This window comes from Petaurus breviceps, unplaced genomic scaffold (assembly GCF_028583685.1).
Source record: "Petaurus breviceps papuanus isolate PSGF00001 unplaced genomic scaffold, PetGlider_PUasm1.0 520, whole genome shotgun sequence".
In the NCBI taxonomy this organism is placed as follows: Eukaryota; Metazoa; Chordata; class Mammalia; order Diprotodontia; family Petauridae; genus Petaurus; species Petaurus breviceps.
In genome coordinates, this window is record NW_027186354.1 from 371,364 (window position 1) to 394,474 (window position 23,111).

At 44.6% G+C, this 23,111-nt stretch overlaps 1 protein-coding gene across 3 annotated transcripts in view; it reads right to left on the reverse strand.

Annotated features, from left to right (window-relative positions):
* The window catches only part of FAM219A (family with sequence similarity 219 member A), a 102,677-nt gene that overhangs the window by 15,846 nt on the left and 63,720 nt on the right, over positions 1-23,111 (reverse strand). For all 3 annotated transcript variants that reach the window (XM_069101917.1, XM_069101918.1, XM_069101916.1), the window contains exon 2: positions 4,415-4,514. In XM_069101917.1, coding sequence (XP_068958018.1) covers positions 4,415-4,514 — 100 coding nt within the window. The remainder of the gene's footprint in view (positions 1-4,414; positions 4,515-23,111) is intronic.

The window sequence follows — 23,111 nt, forward strand, 5'->3', positions numbered from 1 at the left end:
AATTACTCCATTTAACCTCTCTAAGCCCAGGTTTGTGCCTTGATACTTGATAAAATGACACTGCTGACCTATTCTGATCTCTTCGGTCTTTTTAAAGCTCAAGTTCTATGACCTCTGTAATATTAAATGATTTTTTGAGGTGACAGAAACACTCTATTTATCTGCTTTTTATGCCACCTAAATAACATCTTTTCCTCTAAAGGAGAAGGTACTTTGGCTAAAGGAAAACATATTAATATGGGAGAAGTAGGAAAAACTTGCCTTGTAATTGGGCTTCCTGATTGGCCAATAGTGAATGCAGGACTGTAGAATGAGAGGAAAGGCCCGAGTTAATGCATCCAGGTGGGCAAATTCCCAAACCAGTTTTGCTTTTCCTGGGGCAGAAGATGCTAATTTTATCTGTGAGCCAGGAGGCCACAGACCAAGAGAGAATCAAGATAGCCTAAATTATTCCAAGGGATTTCAGGCAGCTAAGATAGCTTAGGAAGTTTAAGTAACCTCAAGTTGGGGAATAGGGAGCTTTTTTTTCTTTCTTTAAAGTTATGCGGTTTTCTAGTTACCCTGCCCTGGTGCATTATTCTTGTTTGTGTTTATTCTCTTTTTCCAGTGTGTGGCAGACAGGGAGAAGAATGGAAAGAGGGAGTAGACTGCTGTATGGGGGAACCTAGGTATGTTGGCTGCAGGCAGCACAGGAGACATCAGGGATTGGATGTGCCAAGATGCCAAGAAGGCTCAAGAACCACGGAGGTCAAGGAGACTGTCTTGAGCTGGGGTTTAGAGATTCTAGGAGGTTACTTGAAAGGAAAGTGCCCTGGGGCCAAAGGAAAGGCCTACCTCAAGACTTCTGAGAAGGAGTTGATGCTGAGGAAGGAGGTCCAAGGCTGAGGGCTGGATCCTTTATGGGGCCAAATGCTCTGCACAGAAAAGAGATTGTGGGAGGAAACACCCAGACATGGGAAGTGTGGGCAGTATGGGGGGTGTTTGGTTCTTGCAAGGACAAGCACTCAGAGAAGCGGAGAGGGCTCTTGAGGATGGGATTCATACACAGTACATCCCTTAGTAGTTTGGCCAGAAGGTGCTCTGGTCACACATTCTCCCGTTCAGGGCAGCACAGTTGTGTGAAGGGCTCCCAAGACATCATGAGATCACAGATTTGGAGGTGAAGTACAGTTCTCTCATTTTACAAATGAGGAAACTGAGACCCTGAGATGTGAAGTGACTTGCTAAGACAGCTAGTAAACTATCTTGTGCTTAGAGCTATTATTAAGTGTCTGACAAAGCCAGGATGTGAATACAGGCCTCAGACTCTCAGCCAGAGCCTGAGTGACCAAGGGCAGGAAACACTCACCCCCGTGCTTCCTAGCCTATTCTCTCTAGGCTCCTTTCTCACACAGAAAGGCCAGGGACCTGCCAGGTAAGAGAAGGAGGCTAGGCCCCAGGGGCTACTGTGTATAACTACTCTCTGACCAACTGCTTGCCCACCCCCCTTTACCCCCCTGCCAATTTCAGCAGAGAAACAACAGCTGCTTCACCTAATTAGCATGAATCCCAGCTGGAGGTGCCAGGCCGAGGAGCAGCAGGATAGAAGGAGGGGTTGGGGGAGACAGACGGTGGAGGAATAAGCCACTGCAGGAAGCCGAGTGGAGAAGGAGATGCTAATGGTATTGATCGAGGGGCTTGGCTCCCCCCTTGAGCCTCCAGATTCTATTTCTTATTGAAGAGGCTTCCTTTTGGTGGCACAGATGGATAGGGGATTGGAGGGGCTAAGTGGGATGAGAGTGGGTCCTGAGGAGTGATGAATGGGGGGGCTAAGGGTCCATATGGGAAGGGGATGGGGCCTAACATTGCAGACAGGGAGAAGATGAGGCCTGAAGGGTTAGCCCATGCAGGGCTTGGGAGGCCGGAATGAGAGGATGCAGCCTGAGAGGGAATGGGGTCTTTAGTCCATGGTATTTTAGTCCAACACCCTCATTTTACAGATGAGGGAATTGAGCCCTAGGGAGAAGCAGGGCCAGAAGACGGGAAAGGAGACAGGAGGAAATGAAGATAGACTCGTGTGTGGCTTAGGGCTGCTAATGGGCCCAGTGTGGACTGTCTGTGCTCACTGATACTCAAGTGGAAGCAGTCATCTCTGCTGGGGGCAGGCTTCGGGGGGTGAGTGCACAGCTCAGTCCTCAGCTCTGAAGGTCTTTGTGCCTCCAGAGACATCAAGCAGCCCCTCCTGCCAGAGATGGCAGAAGCTCACAGACCCTTCTCTTCCTATCACCCCTGTCTCTCCACTCCCACATGCTATGGGAACTACGATGCCTGGAAAACCCTGAGATGCCAATGGCCAAGGGGAAAACATATCTTTCATAATTTCTTTTCCATCCATCACCTTCGTTCAATTTCCACTGCATGGGTCCTAGCCCAGGCCCTTAATACCACATTCTTGGGCTATGGCAACAGCCTCCTAACTTTTTTCCCCCCAATTCAAACATTTTTTGCTGTTCAGTCATTTTCAGCTGTATCTGACTTTTCATGACCCCTTTTGAAGTATTCTTGGTAAAGATACCGGAGCGGTTTGCCATTTCCTTCTCCAGCTTATTTTACAGGGGAGGAAACTAAAGCAAACAAGGTTAAGTGACTTGCCCAGGGTCACACATCTAGTAAGTGTCTGAGCATGAACATTCATCAAGTGTCTAACATGGGCAAGACATTACGCTAGGCACTGGGGCTATAAAGACAAAATAGACCTTGACCTCAAGGGGCTTATGTTCTACCGTAGACAAATAAGTAAATATGAAATAATTTGAGGAAGAAGAGACCATTGTGGAGAAACCGGAAAGGCTTCCTATACGAGGTGGTGTCTGAGATAAGCTTTCATCTTTGTGCTCTAATCAACCCATTCTACACAGTCAGGTTTATCTTCCTAAAAATTCCATCACGTAATTTTGCTCAGAAATCTTCAGTGGCTCCCCACCAATGAGAGAATCAAGTTTCCTTACATGATGTCGAGGCTTTTCATGATCTGACTCTTCAATTAAGTCACAGAACTTGGCTTTCAGATCCTGGCTTTGCTACCTAGAGTGTGACCACAGACGAGTCGTTTATGTTCTCTGAACATCGGTTCCCTCATTTGTAAAATTAGGGAGCTCTAGGAGATAATTCCAAGGTACCTTCTGTCTTTAAATTATATTATTCTAGCCTCCCAGCCTTCAAACTCCCATGATTTGCCCTCAGGTTGCTATATTCTAGTCATAACTATATTCTATAACTTGGAGGACCCTGCAGTTTCTTTTCTCTATATCTTTGTTTCTATTTCCTCTTAACTAGAATGAATGACTTCTCACTCCTTCTGCTTGCCTAAATGCTATTTATCTTTTAAGGCCATCATTTTGGAGGCAGAATTGATAGGGTGCTTGGGTGCTTATGCTTGGATCCCTATTCTAAGACCATATTTCTCCCTAGCCTCAAAACACTATCCATTGGTAGTTTCTCCAAAGCCCAAGGACATTATGCCTAGCAATTACTAATGAGTAGGCTCCAGCAAAACACTTCTCTCTCTCCCTGGTATAGTAACAAACTGCACCTGTAGGAATTAGTTTGAACTGGCTTTGTACTGACTCAAAGATATTCAGTACCCACTGGACTATCTATACCAACACCCTGCCTCATTATATGCATCCTGGACTCCTTATTTTATGTATCCTAGACTTAAGACATAGGCAAACTCCCTACATCTATCTTGTCAAACAAGACATTTATTGTAGCAGACTGGACAGTCCTTAGTTGGCCCTTGACTGCTAGTTAATTTAATGACTTAGCAGACCTAAAAAATACACCTTTCTATGGCTCCCCTTGGGTTTTTTCCTGGTGAATTCTGAGTAAAATTCCTGTGTAGTAGATACAAAAAGTGCATTTTCCTTTAAGAACTGATCACTCCTTAACCACTCCCTTATCCTGCCCTGAACCACCTAATTAACATACCTGGCACATGTTTTACTATAGTCTATCCTATATAAATTTTAATTATACCCCTCTAAGGTTGCAGGTTCCTTAAGAACTTTTGCCTGATGAAAAGCATAAAAATAAACCTTTGCCAACTTGACTTAAAGATTGCTTGATTCTAAGAATTCATTACAGACGATCCTGTCCTGCTCTCCAGTTCCCCTGAACTGTTTCTGCCCAAACACTTGCCATTGTATCCAAAGAAAGTGGAGTTCCCAAACTCCTTCCTTAACCACTTTTTGCTCCTGGAAGGTTGACTCTTCCCAGTAGGGTATAAGGAGAGATGGTATCCTTGTAATCTATTATAGATCAAGCCCGTGGATACCAGGACTCTGGTGTTGAGATGCCCACCTTTCCTTGGTGAGAAGAATCCTTGACAGTACTGCCTAGGGAGGCAAAGGCCAAGGGCCCCAAGCACACTCACCCAATTTCACTTGGAGTGGGGATGGTTTGTAATTCATGGCTACAGTCTCTCCTTCCCGAGTATCACAATCTCCATCTGAGATGGATGCAGCTGCTGGATCCTGGGGAGAGAAAACAGTAAGGAAGAGGTTCGCTAAGAGCCAAATGAAGGGACTTCAATACACTGGTTTCCCTTTCTGACTAAGGATCTCTTGGGGGAAAGGTTGATGGGGACTGTGACCTGTTTCCCTTCACCTTTTTCCAGTGAGAGGAGATAGTCTGGGCCCCATTAATCACCCTGCTATGTTTTACAAATCCTTCAAGGCCCAACTAGATTCTCACCTTCTTTATGAAACCTGCCTCCAGGGGTAGAGTCAAGATGGTAGAGTAGAAACAGGACTTCTGCACAGCTCCAGCTCCCACCTCCTCCCATTCATGTAAAAAATGACTCTAGACAAACTTTGGAGCTACAGAGCCCACAAAATGACACAGAGAAGATAACCTCCCGCTGAGGACAGCCCGGCAAGCCAGCAGGGAGCAGCCAGCATAGTGCTCTGGGAGCCGAGTCCAGCCCCACTTGAGTCTGAGGTTCTAGCTTCAGGACAGCCTGACCAGCTGCCGATTAGCAGGACTTCAGATCATCAGCAACTGTGGCAGTCCAGAATTATCAACCCATAGATGCCAAGGACAAAGTGAGAGGTCAGTACAGTATGGACTTCGGGACCTGGGAATCTGGAGTACAATCTGGCCTTTACCCCCTGGAGGGAGAAGCAGCTGAGGGTCCCCCCCGGGCCCCTCCCCCCCGCCACTCAGCCGCTGCCTCGTGGTTGCTTCAGAGCTCCTGGCCTGCAGATTGTAGAGGAACCAAGCAACCAGTCTGAGGGGTAATTGCTCTTGCTTTAACCTGCTTGGATCTGGATTGCTGTCTAGGGTGGAGGTCTTGGGGTGTGTGAGCAGTCTGCCAGAGCAAGTGAAGGCTTTAGAGAGGGCACCCAACTAATACCTCCAGCAGCTGAGAAAACCCCAGCATTTGGGATAAAGCTCCCATTTCTGGTAGCAGAGTTCTACTGTGGCAAAAGGCTCAAAAGTCAAATAATTGGGTGGCAACATGAGCAAGCAAAGGAAGCAAAGCAAGCACAGCAATCCAACTTTACACTCTTATTTTGGGGACAAAGAGGATCAAAGCATAGAACAGGAGGAAGACAGTGAAGTCAGAACTCCTGCACCAAAAGCTTCCAAGAAAAATATGAGCTGGTTACAGGCCACAGAGGAGCTTGAAAAGGATTTTGAAAATCAAATAAGAGAAGTGGAGGAAAAACTGGGAAGAGAAATGAGAACAATGCAAGAAAATTATGAAATGAGAATCAACAACCTGACTGAGGAAAATAACACCTTAAAAAATAGACTAACTCAAATGGCAAAAGAGGCTCTAAAAGGCAATGAAGAGAAGAATGCCTTAAAAAGTTGAATTTGCTAGATGAAAAAGAATCTCAAAAGCTCACTGAAGAGAATGATTCCTTCAGAATTATATTGGAGCAAATGGAAGCTAGTGACTTTATGAGAAATCAAGATACTATTAAACAGATCCAAACAAATGAAAAAATAGAAGGCAATATGAAATATCTCATTGGGAAAACCAATGACCTGGAAAATAGATTCAGGAGAGATAATTTAAAAATTATTGGACTACCTGAAAGCCATGACCAAAGTAAGAACCTAGAAATCATCCTTCAAGAAATTCTCAAGGATAATTGCCCTGATGTTTTAGAACCAGAGGGCAAAATAGAGGTTGAAAGAGTCCACCTATCACCTCCTGAAAAAGATCCCAAAAAGAAAACTCCTAGGAAACCTCCCTCCGTTCCTCCAACCCACCCACATTTCTCCCTCTTCTGGTCATAATATATATCAACATTCTTTCTTGCAGTTCATTCCATTGGTTATAATTCTTCTTTACAACTTGACCATTGTGAAAATGTTTAATGTGAAGGTATATATGCCTTCTTGGAGAGGAAGGGGGAGAAAATTTGAAACTCAAAAATTTGTGGAACTGAATGTTGTAAACTAAAAGTAAATAAATTTAAAAGAAAAAATATATATCAACATATTAATATTATATGCTTAATTCTGCCCTGGATTTTTCTCTTATTGTGAATGCAGGGTATGAGAAGGTATGGGATGGAAAGGAGAAACTAGAGAGAGAGAGAGAGTAGTTAGTCCTTCTGGGAACACATATAAGACTCAGATTAGCAGGGTTTGGGGATAGGGTGGAAGGCAGCCCCTCAAGATCTGTCCAGCCCAAGAATGGTCCTATTTTTTTGGACATCCACTTCTTCTGTGTGCTTACTTACTGACAAACCTTACCATGCAACTTGCTCACTCCCAATTTCCTAGTCCCACAAGGATAGTTACACAGGTGGCAGTTTCAAGGTCTCCTGCCTGTGGCTGAGGCCCCCGGCTACTTGAACCTCACCTCCAGAGCTTGTCTTCTTAGCCCAGACTAGATTTTGGCCAGTGGCACAGCCCAGGGTTTGGTTCTCCCAATTAATTTCTTCTTAGTGCCAGAAGGATGTTGACAGGTGCAAATAGGATGGAAGCAAACACTTCATTGTCTGGCCTGGATGGTGGGTTAACTGTGAGCACTTTGAATTGCTGCAGGGGAACCAAAGCCTTGCTCCAGTTCACAGGGGAAGGTGGGGTCTGAGGGTAAGGAGAGCTGTCTTCTCATCTTACTCCATCTCTAGTGCTAAAAGCAGCAGCAAATCCAGCAAGGTGCCAGGTTGCTGCTACAAGTACACCAAAACACAACTGTTTGCTAAACTCTGAGATGAAGGTGTTAAACCAAAGTCCCAATGGATCCTATGGCCAAATCACGAATCTCTTATACCTAAATTATTGTTCTGACATTTAATTGATCACAATTACTCTCTAACTTCTACTTGAAATTCCCATCATCCCAATTATGCTGCCTTTCCACCCCACCCCTTCTTTTTCCATGTCACAAAACAATATCTAGGAAATTCTCCCTTTTTCTTTTTTTTGCTTGTAAATATTTATTTTTATTCATGCTTTGTGTTTCTAAATCACATTTATTTCTAAATGTATTCCTCCTCTAATGCCTTATGTGGCAAGCCATCTTTTGTCTTGCTGTTCCGCTGTTTTCAGTATTGTCTTGACTCTACATGACCCCATTTGGGATTTTCTTTTTTTTTTTGAGGGGGAAAGGCAAGGCAATTGGGGTTGTGACTTGCCCAAGGTCACACAGCTAGTGTCAAGTGTCTGAGGTCGGATTTGAACTCAGGTCCTCCTGACTCCAGGGCTGGTGCACTGTACCACCTCACGGCCCCATTTGGGGTTTTCTTGGCAGAGATACTGGAATGGTTTGGCATTGCCTTCTCCAGCTCATTTTATAGATGAGGAAACAGAGGCAAACAAGGTTAGGTGACCTGTCTAGAGTCACACAGCTAATAAGTGTCTGAGGCCAGATTTGAACTCAGGAAGATGGGACTTCTTGATACCCTATCCCCTGTGCCACCTAGCTGCCTTTGTAGGATGAGTTTAAAAAAAATAAAGAAGGCAGTTCAGTAAGACCAACCAAGATATTCACTGTCTGACAACATTCCAAACTCATAGTCCCCTTCCTCTGCAAAGAGAAGGTCCATTTTCTCAATCTCTTCATGGTTAAGCTTCTTTTCTGTCATGTAATTACATGGCTTTCAGTTTCAACGTGTTGGCTGTTCTCCTGGATGTTGCTGCAGTCATCGTTTTCTTGGTACTGCTGACTTCACTTTGCATTAGTTTATATTTTTCCACGCTTCTCTGAATTCTTCATCTTCATCACTTCTTATAGCTTAGTGATATTCCATTAAATTCATGTATATTTTGTTTAGTCATTCCTCAGCTGATGGACTTCTTTCTTCATGGTTCTTTGTTCCCACAGGAAGTGATGTTGGAAATAGTTTAGAATATAAGTGACTCTTCTTTAACCTTGTTGGGGTAAATACCTAGAAGTTCTTCCACATTTTTCAATGGCAATGGCACCTGGCTTACAGTCTTCCTCTCTACCTTTTGTTTTCATTCTTAAAGTAAAAGTAAGAATGCTGGATTTGGAGGCAGACGTCTTGGGTTCAAATTCTATTTCTGCCATCTGGGTGATTTTGGACAGGCAGTTCCTATTTCTGGGCCTCCATTTTCCCATCTTTTTAAAAATTTAATTCTTATTTTCAGTTCCACATTCTCTCCCTCTCTCCATCCTTTCTCAACCCATTGAGAAGGCAAAAATTACAATATTCATTCAGTTTCCTCATCTGTGGAATGAACAGGTTGGGTTGCATTGGCTAACTTCTACATTTCCCTGTCACTCCTACATCTATAATGCTATGCCCCTACCCTGTTAGAAGATTCTTTGAGGAGAATGCTTTGTAAATTGTAAAATAATATATAAAAGTAAATTATCACTATTATCATGGCCAACTTCCCCTGTGATCTACCACCAGCAGAAAAATGGGGTGGGCAAAGTATTTCAATGGTGGGGATGGGGGGGGTTGGAAATGAGGGTACAGTCATACGAACTCTAGTCACATAGCCATTAGCATCTGCTTCCTTTCTTCTGAACCAGCTTCAAAGAAGGGTGGGTGCCTAGGATAGAAACAATGGCTTAAGGGTGAACCTGTGAGGAGTCATAGATAACTGCTATGGCATTGTCTGAAGCCCAAAGGCATTTCTATCAGAAAGCAGGAAACCTGGCCTCAGACACCTATGGAGAAAGCTCTTACTAATGCTAGGAAGATGGCGATGCTTGTTTTACCATCTCTTGTCCCAGTATCATTCGCAGCTCCTCTTTACCTTCTGGCCCATGACACCCTCACCTTTGCTCCATTAACCAGCCCCACATCCCTCACCTTCAAAGGTGCCCCAGGCCTTGTTCCCCCCATCCAGTGGTTCCTACTGAAGTTATTACAAAGGCTCTTCAAATCCATATGTAAATACACAAAAACAAGCAAACATACCTCTAAATACACTAAATAAGAATTAGATCTCAAAAATGTCCTCCTATTTTTAAAAATTTAATTAGATGCTGTTGTGATAAATAAAATTCAGGTTGATTTAAAAGCATTGCTGAATTCAAAGGTTTTTTAAAAATCATTATGTATTTTCCTCAATCATGTGGAAGTCTATGAAATTTGTTAAAAATGGGTCCCTATATTAAAAAAGCTTAGGAACCTTTGCTCTAAACCAGCTTTCTCCCCTATTAAACCCTGCTCTCATCTAGCTATCAGAAGGGCTTTATATGAAAGGCTAATTCACTCAGAAGTTAATGACAGGTCAGGCCTTCATGTGACATCCATCCATCTCAGGGGAATAAGCATTTGAAGTTCTAAAGGGAAATTTCAGGCAATCTGGTAGGCCAGTGGGGAGCCCTTAGTGCCTTTCACATTCAACTACTCAGGCAGCTCCCTTCTCTACCCGCACTTCACAGAACTGGTCAGACACAGCAGGCTGGGCTGGCCTAAATTGCAAGGGACAGTCCCCCTGCAGGTCTAAGCTCCTTAATGACCTTAGCACTGGGTCCACTGTATCTGATGACTCAATAAAATAGGAAAATTGCTTTTGTTCCTTCTGAAATAAGGGGGTGGGAAACTAGTGTGTTTGCTAAAGGAGAAAAAAAAAACTGACCCAAATGCTGAGGAAGTAACCCCTTTCCACCCTCAGCATACACTGATCTGGCCCTTCTCTAGCTTCCTCTGGCTCTTCAGGGTCTGAGCCATACACTCTTGCCCTTGATGCTATGCTGTCCTGGGTTATTCTCAGGCTGTTTTCTCTCACAGAGCCTGAGAAGTCCCTAGGTGCAGGGTCCCAGTCTGTTTCTTTTTCCTCTTTTCAGCAGAGTAGGAACAGGGCTTGATGGTAGTGAATGGTGGGCTGGGCCAGTTAATTTGGCCTTGATTGATTCTCAAGCACTAGGGAAGAGATGGACCTGAAGTGAACGAGAGGAATCCTGCGGCTTAAAGATGTCACTTGCCAACCTTCCCTCTTCCCTTCCTGCAGTGTTTTGGTGCCAAAGCAGTTCTTTAGCTTGGCGAGGCTGAGGAGCAAGAGGGAGACCAGGTGTTCAAGTGGCAAGTATCAGAACCATTTTGTCTGCCCCCTAAGAGCAGGGGATAGGAAGAGGGGGAGGGATGGTAGCTTAATAGGGAGGTAGTAGGCTAGGGTAGGCATAGCTACCAGGCTGGGCTGGGTCGACATTTCTAAAATGTAGACGAGGAGACGTTTTGAGATGGTGTGTGTGTGTTGGGGGGGGCAGGCAGGAGTTAATACCTGTTGAAACTGTTGGCAGTGGCCACAGGACCCAGAAAAAACACTGCTGGGCAATTAGAGAGTAGAATGTGAAGGAAATAAGGAGGACATACAAAAAAGCAGAAGAAAGGTCTTTTGAATTTGAAGAGATATAACTGCTGTGTAAACACAGAGGACAGGCAGCACACAGGTAAGGGAGGGCTGGCTTGAGATGTTTTGGGCTGCCCTTTGGAACGAGGTAGAAAGCTTGAGCTCAGCAGGCACGAGTGCCCATATGTTGGGACTGCTGGTGGGTGTGGAGGTCCTGAGGGCTCCTGGCTAATGACTGATCCCTGGAAGGTCTTGAAGCAGAGGGCTGACTAAAGGTGACCAGGCTTGAATCAAGCCAGGTGCCTGCCCTTCCCTGCATGTGGGACTGAGAGCCCCCAGCGGAGCCTGACACAGTTATGGTTTTGCCAGGCTGAAGAACTGCCTGGACAATGAGAAGAATTCAGTCCCGACTCCTTCCTGAAAGTGTGATGAGAGCCCCTACAGGCCCAGGGAATTTAATTCTTCCTCCTCATCACCCTTACTCTGTTGTGGTCCAGCTGGGCAATCCTGGTCACCATCCCTACTGTAGTAATGGAACAGGACATGAGTAACTATTCTGGCCTCCTTATGGATCTCCAGTTAGAAGACAAAGGAAAGACTGGGGCTTGCTGCAGACTGGGAATGGCCAGCACCTCTGGAGAACCTTCTATCTCTCGGTTCTTTTGGAAAGGGGTTCTATCCAACTGGCCATCCAGAGTCCTAATTTCCATATGCCCAATTTTTTATTTTTTTCTTTTTGGAGGGCAATTGGGGTTAAGTGACTTGTCCAAGATCACATGACTAGTTTTTGTGTTAAGTGTCCGAGGCCGGATTTGAACTTAGGTCCTCCTGATTTCAGGGCTGGTGCTCTATTCACTGCGCCATCTAGCCGCCCCCATATGCCCAATTTTAACATGCATTAGGTATTTGGATCTACTTTGTCTAAAAGCAACACACCAATCCTTCTTCCCTTCCTCTACTTCCATGGAAGTTGGGGAAGTGTCTGCTCTGAAGCAGGTGCCATGCCCTACCTCTACCTCAGCATAGCTAGTTTATAATATCAGTGCTTGCTGATGTAGGGAAGGCTAGGCCAGGGAGATTTTAGCTCCTGGTGGGACCTGAGTAGCAAAGGGATTTTTCAGACCAAGCTGCCTCGTAGGTGCCTGATGCACCCCACTTCTTTCCCCTTCCTTCCCCCATCCCTAACCCTTCCTAGAGTATGCATGAAATAGTTCAGACTAGGAGGAAGAGGAGGGAGAAAACATGGACCCTGCCTCCAGGTAAGCTTAGCATTATGAAGATTGCTATAGGACTGCCACTTGTAGCCGCTGGCCAGGCCCTACACCAAGCTGTGGACACCTGGAGCCAGAAGGGGTCTCTCAGGCCTTTGCCTCAACCTCTGAAGCCTGAGGCTGGAATAGAAATACATCCCCCTTTTCAGTGGTCCCATAGAGGCCACTGTATATTATGTACCTGGGGCCTCATATGATTGGCATTGCCCATCAGAGAAGTGAAGCTGCCTGAAGGATGAAATGGCCTGACCTTCCTGCTGGTGGGCAAGAGGGTGGCCCTAGTTCTGATTCCAAGGAAGCAAAGGGTTTGTGGACTAAAGAGTAGGAGCAGCCCATGTTTCCAATCTGGGGAGAGGACTGATCCAGTATGTGTTAATCCTAGATCTCTTCAGCACTTGAAAACTGCTGACTACGTAGCATATCCTACATGACACTGTTCTCTCCCTAGTTTTCCTACCTGCTTGTCACTGCCCCAAATTCTCCATTACTAGATCACAATCCACGTCCTATACCCCAAAGGTTAGTGTCCAAGTTTGGGGCCCTCTACACTACCCCTCACAGTGATCTCCTCAGCCCCCAGAGGCTGCGCTCAACTCCCAGCTTTCAGTTACCATCTCTATACAGATGACTCCCAAATCTCTATGTCTAGTCCTGGTCTCTCTCCTAAGATCCAGCCCCCATTAACAACTGCTTATCAGACCCCTCCAACTGAACAGCCCACCACCATCTAAAACTCAACATGTGTAAAACAGATCTCATCATCTTATACCCTAAACCTACTCCTCCAAACTTAACTGCCATTTCCCCAAGTCATACAGGTTCATTCTTCACCCTCCTCCCCTTCCCATCCAATCAGTCGATTCTACTTCCACAAGATTTCTTGCATCCATTTTCTTTTTGCACGGCCACCTCCCTGTTTCAGGCCCTGGACTGAGCATTCTAATTTGACTCCCAACTTCTGGTCTCTCCCCTTTTACCAACCTATTCTCCATAAAGCTGCCAAAGAATCTTCCATCACTCCTGCTGAGGACCTTTAGTAGCTCTCCATTGTCTCTAGCATAAAATGCAGCCTTTTGGACATCTGAAGCCCTTCACAACTTGGCTCCTGTCTACCTTTCTAGGCTTATCACCACTGCCACTTAGAATCTATGCTGCAACCAAAGTGATCTAATTGCTCTTTCCAGAATTCAGCATTTCATCTACCTGTCCTATGCACCCCATCTTACTCTTTTTCTCTTAGAATCTCTATCTTCCTTCGGACTTTGGCTTATGTGCCTCCTTCTATGGGAAGCTTTTCCTGATTTTCCCTAGTTGTTGGTGTTCATTCTCCCCCAGATTACTGTATATATACTTAACCATTTACACGTTGTAAATCCTCAACAGAATGTTTGCTTCTGGGGGGCAGGGACTTTTATTTTCATCTTTTTATCTCCAATCCCTAGGACAGTTCTTTGGGCATGGCAGATAACTCTGTAAATGTCTACTGCATTGGACTGCCACATAATGATAGCTCACATTTATTTAGCGCTTTATGGTTTACAAAGTGCTTTACCTACATTATCTAATTAGATTCTTCAATGCCCATGCAGCATATTCCCATTTTACAGTAGAGGACAGTGTTATTTTCTGTCCTGACCAGCCCAGCTGTGGTCTAACGTGCCATGCCACCAATTAATCCCGAGTTACGGTGTGTGAGCCTACTCCCTTTCCAAAGCAGAGCAGCACGAAAGCTCCTGCTTCTTCCACCAGTCCTCTGACAGGAGATGTGAGAGAAAAGATTGTTCTGAGAAAGCTGTATCAAAATTGGATTTCCCAAAGAAAATGGCACTTAGTCGTGTATGTCAAGCCTGGAAAGCACAACTGAAACATCCAAGAGGAAGCAAAAGTCTCGAAGCAAAATTTTTTGCTCTCATGAACCTGCACCATACACTTCACATATGATTTTTCCAGAGTTGGCTTAAGGTAAGACCATTGCAGAAATCCTAGGTGTAGATGCCTAAGCTGACAACCTACTAGTGACTAGTCTTTAGTGGTTGGTGAGCCCACCCAGAGACTCCAGGGGGGAGAGGTCTAGCTATCATGATTCTCATAACAAAGAAGGGGGAAACTGAGGCAGGAAAATTCTGCCTTTTTTTTTTTTTTAACAATACTGTATTCTGAGGATGAGAATGATGGCTGCCTGATAAGGCTAACCATGCCACAAGGCACATGCTGGCACATGTGCTGGGGGCGGGGGGGAATGGTATATCAGTGAATGTAATAATAAATGGCACTTCATCAGGGTTCTAGAATCCCGAATTTCTCAAACATCACTCCTCTGAATGAAGGGCACTTTTAAATGTATTCTTAGCATCATGGAACTTCAGATCCAAAAAGGAACTGAGAATTTCCCCCAGAAAATAGAGGATCAGAGAAATGAAGTGACAGATTAAGACCAGAGGTGGCATGAGAACAGTGTTTCCCCATTCCAACACACTGCTTCTTGTATTTATTCTGACGATGTATTTGGGAAGAGAAACAACAGGAAACAAAACAGGGATAAAAAGGAACTTCTCTAGGTGGAAAGCATTCATTTCAGGAATGCCTAGAGAAATCCTAGGTGTAGACTGTACTGAGACCAGTCTTATTTAAAAGTTTCCTTAGTGGTCTGGAAGAGATCTGAACTGCAGAGTAAAATTTCCAGGTTTGTTGTTGACACAAATTTTCTAAAGAGCAAGACGCCAGGTTGAGAAGGGATGGACTTGGAGGCCTGCAGGACATTTTTGTGCAGTGAAGTGTAAGGCAATGAATTAAAAGATAAACCAAATGATTATTAGAAGGTAATGGATTCTGAGTTATAAGGAGTGACCCAGGACAAGGATATACCTGCTCCCTGAATACTCTGGCCCAATGTCTCATTGCAGCCGAAGACTACAAAAGGGTGGCTATTGTCAGAAATGGGACCAAAGACAGAATGAAAATGATTTTCTTTCCCTTGTGTAAATCAAAGAACAATGTCTGAGCTGCTGCCTCTCCTCTCTACTTCCAGGAATACCAATACATGTCTGATCATTGTATTTCAGGCTTGATATAATAAAGTTGGAGAAGGTCCCAAGAAGGTCAATCAAAATGATCACGGGGATTGAAGGAATGAATGATAGAGAGGCTACCAAAGAAGGACAGACTAATATAATTAGGACCCTTCAGTCTGCAAGATGAAGCTTGAGAAGTGACAGGATCAGAGCTTATAAAATCATGCAGGGCATGAACAAGATACATTTGGACTTGCTTCTGAATCCCGGAATGCTCCAACGAGGGCGGTAAGGTTAATTCTGGGGCTGACTGGATCCTAGGACCCTAAAAAGAGGCATCTGGAAATGGTATAGGGGAAGGATATAGGGGAAGGATGGGAATAAGAATTTATATAGAACTGTCACTGTTGTTCAGTTGTTTCAGTCATATTTGACTCTTCACTACCTGATTTAGGGTTTTCTTGGCAATGATACTGGAGTGATTTACCATGTTCTTCTCCAGCGCATTTTACAGATGAAGAAACTGAGGCAAACAGGGTTATGTGACTCACCCAGGGTCACACAGCTAGTAAATGCCTTCCTGACTCCAGGCCTGGCACTTATTTACTGCACCACCTAACTGCACCTATATAGAGAGCCTACTAAGTGCTTTACAAATATCTCATTTGATTCTCACAATTCTTCAAGGTAGGTGTTAAAATCCCCATTTTACAGTTGAGGAAAATGAGGCAAACAGAGGTTAAGTGACTTGCCCAGGGCCACACACCTAGTAAATGTCAAGTATCTAAGGCCAAATTTGAACTCAAGCCCTCATCACTCCAGGGCTGGTACTCTATCCATTGTACAACCTAGCTACTCCACACACACACCCCCATCCCCTTTATTAAGGAACTATCTCAAGACAACAGGATACACTAGGAATGAACCCATTGAGCTCTGTCTCAAAGAAGTACAGATGCAAGTATACTCTCATGGTATTGTAGAGTGAACTTAGATGGTTTGAATTTTCGTCCTGGTGGACAGGACTGGTTCAGGACAGGCTGAACGCCTCTGGGCAAGTCATGTAATTTCTCTGAGCCTTAGTTTCCCTATCTGTAAAATGTGAATGATAATACTTGCACCCCATCGGGTTTTAAGGAAAGGGCTGTATATCTTTCAAAGTCCTACAAAAAATATGATCTATTATCATTATTTTAAATATTCCAAAGTCAGCAAGCGACCAAGGAAGACAGGTTAATAATTAAAGGCATTGCATCAAAAGTTTTTTCAACACAAGGGGCTCTCTGTCATCTCAGCTCCTGTGTCCTGGTTTGGCCAGAATCGGGGTACACCTGTAAGTCTCTGAATTTCTCTCAAGCTGTAAATGCCTTCTGGAAAAGCCTGAACTTTCAGGGCGCCTAGAAAAGAAGAAAGTACAAAGGAGGCTAGATTCCCTGCTCTAGAATCAGACTGACTCTGGCATTTTTGCTTCTTACTAATGTTGCCATGAAATTAACTGGACCTTTTGGACTCCAGGTCCTCATCTGTTTTTTGTTGTTATTGCTGCTGAGTTGTTTTGGTTGTGTGTGACTCTCCATGACTCCATTTGGGGCTTTCTTGGCAAAGATACTGGAGTGGTCTGCCATTTCCTTCCTAGTTTATTTTCCAAATGAGGAAACTGAGGCAAACAGGGTTAAGTGACTTGCCCAGGATCACACAGCTATTAAGTATCTGAGGCCAGATTTGAACTCAGGTCCTCCTGATTCCAGGGCCAGTGCTCTATTCACTGCTTCACCTAGCTGCCCATAGTCTGCTTTGACTTCATACAATTCCCTGATTCCTCACGTCTTGCCTGAATAGCTGAACTGGTCCAGACTCTGCCTAACAATTCCTGCCTTTTTGGTGCTTGAGATGTGACATAGCTGAGGCAGCTCTTTAGCTTGAAAATGGTACTTTCAGGACTGATGCAAAGCTGTCTTATTTTATGTTCCATGCAGGATATTTAGGTGAGGGGATTTGGAGTAGTAAGCAAAGTTTTACAGTGATCATGACTCCAAGAGGTGGTACAGGTTGAAAAAACCAACAGTTTCAAAAAGAGTTTAAAAAAAGTCCATGGCAGATCCATAACTGATTTTAAGAATTAGTCAACAATCTTTATGGAGCACTTGCTGCATCCAGATGAAGGCTAGGGGCTGTAGACAAGACCCCTTCCCTTATGAGGATTTTAGTTCATATGAGGAGTCAAAAGTAATACACAAAACAGCAACAAATGATAGGTCAGTACAGAAAACACTCCTGACTGGTCTGACCATTGCAATGTGCCACATTTTAGGAGGGGCACTGATAAGATGATGCATTTATTAAGCCCTCAGTAACCACTAGGTACTGGGCTAAGTGCTGAGGATACAAACATGGTGAAGGAGCACCAAACTGTCATATGAGAATGGGTTGAAGGAACTGGGGAAGTTACTTGGTGAAAACCAAGGGGAGATGATATGACAATCATCTGCAAATATGGGAAGGGTTGTTATGGAAGAATTAGACTTATCTTGCCTAGCCCCAGTGGGCAAAACTAGCACTGATGGGTGTAAGCTTCTTTCTTTGGGAGGGGGGAAGGCAGAGCGATTGGGGTTAAGTGCTCAAGGTCACACAACTAGTAAGTGTCAAGTGTCTGAGGCAGAATTTGAACTCAGGTCCTCTTGACTACAGAGTCGGTGCTCTATTCACTGCGCCACCTAGCTGCCCCTGATGGGTGTAAGTTTTAAGGAGGCAGATTTCAGTTGAACGTACAAAAGCTTTCCAAAAGGTTTTTTCATAAGATAGTGAGTTTCCCACTTTTCAGCTGTTCAGGAAGAGACCTGATGCATTTTGGAACGGTGTAATTGTAGAAGGAATTCATAATAATGGCAGGGGTTTGACTGGATGACCTCTAAAGTCTTTTCAAATACCACTAACACAACAATAATGATTCATTTAGAGGGAATTAAGGTTTACAAAGAACTTTCCTTATAATATCACCAGGAGTCAGTATATCTCCATTTTACAGATGAGGAAACTGAGGCTCAGATGAATTAAGTGACTTAGCCCCCTGGTTACATGGTGAGTGTCTTAGGCAGGATTTAAACTTAGGTCTCCTGATTCCATATCCAACATGCTAGCTAGCCATTATGCCAGGTCACCTCATATGGGAATAATTTTAACTACTTGAATGTGAGGAACAGATTAGAAGTGTTAGAAGTCTGGGGTGCATCTCTCACTTTTAGAGGTCGATATCACAAAGAACAAACTTGGTCTGCCTTAAAATTCCTTGGCATCTCCATCACAGACAAGGCACTGAGCTGGAGAGATTACGGAACTGAGTCAGTGTTATTTTACTGATTGTCATTGTTAATGACAGGAATTATACCCCCTCTGTCTAGATAGGGAAGCTGATGCCCAGGTCAGACCTGGGAACAGAACCCAGGCCTCCATCTAAATACACTGCATGAAGCCAAGCTGTTAATGGGAAACCCATGTAAAAAATCAAAAGTGCCTACCATGAACCAAGCATTGCTAAACACTTGACAACATTTTTCATGTTATTCTTGTAGAAAAGGTGGAGAGATGTGTATTTGATAATAACAAAAGAGATGGGTTTCAACCCCTTGTTGGAAGGCTCAGTTTCAACATGGCAGGGGATCTCTAGGGGAAGATACCAGGGACTTCTGCTTGGCCCCCAAAGTATCAATTCTCATTCAGCCGGAAGTAAGGTCAGCCTTAAGATAGGTATATTCTTCAGTCCAGTGGAAAAAGGAGAACTGGCTGATGAGAATTATCTGTGTAGGCTGGGCAAGATGCAAACAGTGAGAAACAGGGTTATTTTCTTCTGCATGGTGAGTGAATGGTGCTCTGAATCTATGAGAAGCTCTATGTTGGCCCTTCTAAGGGGGACTCTATGATGGGGACAAAGTGAAAGAAGCTTATGAGGAAGAAGAACCAAGGTGGCTGACAGGACCAGCTAGAAGTCCTGTAGGACACAGGCTAAGGTGAGGGGACAGGAGGAAACTGAGCTTCCCCAGCTCCACATATTAGTAGCAAACAAGATAGTGACAGAGTGGAGTGAATGGTTTCATTAGTGATATCATCAGAAAACTTCCCTCCCTTGGAGATACCTTGGAAGGACTCAGAGGGTCCCAGGTGACAAGGCATGGCCATCCTAGTGTTACTGTCTGAGAACTGGACCTATTTCTTGGGACCCTTAGGGATCACAGCAGGGGTTAATCTGGTATATACAGACTTCTGAGGGGGTCCAAGAATACATTTCAGGGGGTCATGAATGTGGATGGAAAAAATTACATCTTTCTTTTCACTATCCTTTAACTTAGATCTGTTATTTCCTTCAATCATTTAAAAGCAGTATTCTGAGAAAGGGTTCATAGGCTTTTCGAGACCGCTAAAGGGGTCCATGGCACAAAAGAGGTTAAGAACCCCTTAATCAGAGGCAATTTTACTCAAACAGACCAGGGGCAAGCACTCAGGTTTGAGACTCTGGCTTTCCTGGGTCCATAGCCAGGAGACAGAAATCAGCTCCTTTTGTTAGGGTACCATCATTCTTGATTCAGTGACCTACCCTTTTTACCCTGGGATTCTTTCAGTTAGGACTACAGCAGCAAAACTGCCCCAGCAACTGCTTAGCTCCCTCTAGTATGCTCCCCCAAACCTATCCCGCCTCTGTCCTCAGCCCCTGTTCATCACCCTTTGCTAAAAATTATTCCAATTGTTCTTGTTCCTTCCGCCTCCTCAGACAATTACAGCCATTCCCAACTTAGCTCCTTTTCTCAAGAAGGCCCCCTTCTCCCTGAGCATCTGACCTTCCTTCCCTGATGCTCCCAAAGGGCCAGGGACTCAAATCTTCACTCCTCTTCAGCCACTAGCCTGTGGCCTGAGATCCAAGACCCAATTTGTCTTCCCAAGACAAATTCCTTGAGGGCAGAGACTATGTCTTCTTGGACTCCCCAAAGCACAAGACTGGCTCATTCCTAGCAAATGATCAATTAGACATTTGCTAACCAATGGATTGCTTATGTCTCCTGGGAACAGAAGCTGCTATCTCAGGGGACTCCTGGGAAAGAAGTGCTTATGGCCCAAGACTAACTCTTTGCTTTACTTTTCCCATTTCAAAGTTTAGAGGGGGCAAAATGCCAGGCTTTATGATATCCTAGGGACCAATTAGCTCTTGGTTCCTTTTTGCCACATTTTAAGAAAAGCCTGTCAGGAGCAGAAGCATTTGAGGAACGTGAGGTCATTGATCCTCAGGAGCTGTTTTGCAGAGATCAGATGGACAGAGATTCCTGACATACTGCTATTCTTTTCGAGATTCTCTCCTCCAAGACCCTAGACACATAGGACAAAAAGAACTGCTCATGTCAGCCTCTTGTGGCTTTAGCAATAGCTACAAGGCATCTGTATCTGAAGGAAAGAACTGCCAGCCTGACACAGACCAATCTATCTTCCCAGCCCCTCATATATGGCTACTGTTTCTGGGTGTGATTCAAGGTGAGAACGATGGAAGGTTGTTCCTAGGAAACCAGCATTTGGGAGGAAGGAGGTGTGGAGAGGCTGTTTGGGGACATGGAAAGTTATGGGTAAGAGGGATGAGAATTATAAATTCCAAGTGGAGATATAGAAACCTCAATCCTTTAGAGGACTATAAGGGAATTCCCTCTTCTCCTTTTCCTCCTCCCATATGCCCTGGATACATATGTTCTTCTTCAGTGTAGATAGACAGTCATGGCAACATGATGGGTTGTTTCCTAGAGCAGGTTCCCTTTGCCTGCAACAACATACCAAGATCTGTCCCTCTCTCCAAGGCTAGATGGACCTGAGGGCTAGTGTATTCTCAAGCTTCCAGCCTTGGTTAGTGAAGATGATAGGCAGGGCCTAGAAGGACTTCTTGGAAGTTGGCTGGGGCACTCTCAGAGGAACTGTGTCTGTGAGGATTTATGGATGTCTGTGTACATGCAGTAAAATCCAGGGCTGGTCTTTGCCTCATGTCTGGCTGTTTCTGCTGACAGTATATCACTAGGCAAACCCTCGTGCCAAATAAAAGGGTTGGCAGCTTTATGCCTTCTAGAACTGGCTTGCCAGTCAATACAGGTGCAATCTTGAATCCCTGCCGATAATGAGCAGTGCTACCTTTAACCCCAATCCCCAAAGCTGTATCCTGATAGAATGGAGATGTCTGGGTGGGGAGAAGGGTCTGAGAGGAAGGGAGACTGGCAATAGCCAAGGGACGGGCATGCTCAGGGAAAGATGAGGGAGACTAGTCAGAAGAAGAGGAGGGAAGGAGTACAGAGAAAGGGACAGGGAAAGTTTAAGTCCTAGCATAATTTCACAAGGAACTCCCATTTATGGTCAAGAATCTGCACTTTTTCTGCTCTTACAATTTCACTCATTTACTGATGCTTGCCTGAAGAATCAGTGGAGCGCAGGCCACGGGGCCTTTGATGATAATAAATAGCCAGCATTTTAACATTACATATGTCATATCATTTGATACTCACCAGAACGCTGGGAAGTAGGTGCTATTATGATCCTTGCTTTACAGAAGGGGAAACTGAGGCACAGAGCAGTTAAATGATTTGCCCAGGGTCACATGAATGGTAAGAATCTGAGGCAGGATTTGAACTTGGATCTCCCTGATTCTAAGTCTGCCACACTATGTTACCTAGCTGATAAGAAACCCTGGACTGGGAATTGGGAAAGCTGGGTTTTAATCCTGTTTCTATTACTAACTCACTACGTGATCTACTTCATTTTTCTGGGCTACACTTAACTCATCTGTACAATGAGCTGGCTGGATAGAAGATCTCTCAAATTTCTCTAACATTCTATGAAGCAATGGGTGGAAAGTGCTTTGTAACCTGAAAGCAGTATATAAATGCAAATTATCTTTATTCTTAAAGCAATGGGTTGGCTTCAATTTTACTGGTGTTTTCTGCAGTTTGTCGGAAAGTTTTAAGGATGAGGAAAGCAAGGCCTGCATTGAGAGAAAGAAAGAGGAAAGCGAGGGACTGGGAGAGGAAGGGAGAGAGACAGGTAGAGACAAGGGGCAGGTTGTGTTTAAAAAATGGCCAGCAGTTTTCTTGTCCTGGAAGAGAGATCCTGAGGCAGCCTATAGGGAAAGAAGAGCAGGATGGCAGAGATGACAGGTGGGTTCTCCTGAAGTTCCAGTTTCCTAGAGCAGCTAACCATGAGCCAACAAGGGCCACAAAAGAGAAAGCAGAGTCAGCCAGCCAGGGAAACATGGCCAGGGCTTTCCATAAAGAACACCCCAGCTTCATCAGCCCCTCAGGGCAGCACTGCACTCTAGGGGTTTTCTTGGGCAGTAATGTGTTTTTTGGGCCCTCTAGGCTTAGAGTGAATGTCAATGGTAACTGCTTCTCTTTGGAACAGCAACCCTGAGGGTATTCCCCTCCCAGCTGGATTTTTTTTTTCTATTTTTCTAATTAAAGGGGCCATCCCTTCACTCACTTCTTAAAGAGGCCTATTATTCACTAAACGGGCACTACCTCACTCTAAGTGAACGTGTGAAAAGGCCTTAATCTAAAAGGGTCAGGGTCTCTCATGGCATTCTGGGCCATCTCCAGTCATCCAGATGAATATCAGGCCACTGGACCCAGATGGCTCTGGAGGAGAAGGTGAGGCGATGACCTTGCACAGCCCTCCCTCACTCAAATCCAAGTCAACTGCAAGTCATGTCATCATTTCTCTGATGCCCTGGTCCTCTGAGAACAAAGGACAAACAACGCAACAATATGCCTTTAGGACTGGACAGTAATGCAGGTCTGTCTGTCTGTCTGTCTTAGCCACAGACCTGTAGATGGAAGACTTTGCTTAGCCCACAAAGCTAGTACCCTAGGAACCTGAGGGAGCTAGAACTTTAACAGATACCAAATGCATTTTCTTCTGTCTCTGCTCAGTTCTGGAGCCAGGATTGAAGTCAGCCATTTCTCGAAGCCCCTCAGTGGATGTCTGCACCTACTCCAAACCAAAGGCATAGAATCCACCACGTCAAATGGCCAAGGCCCAGGAG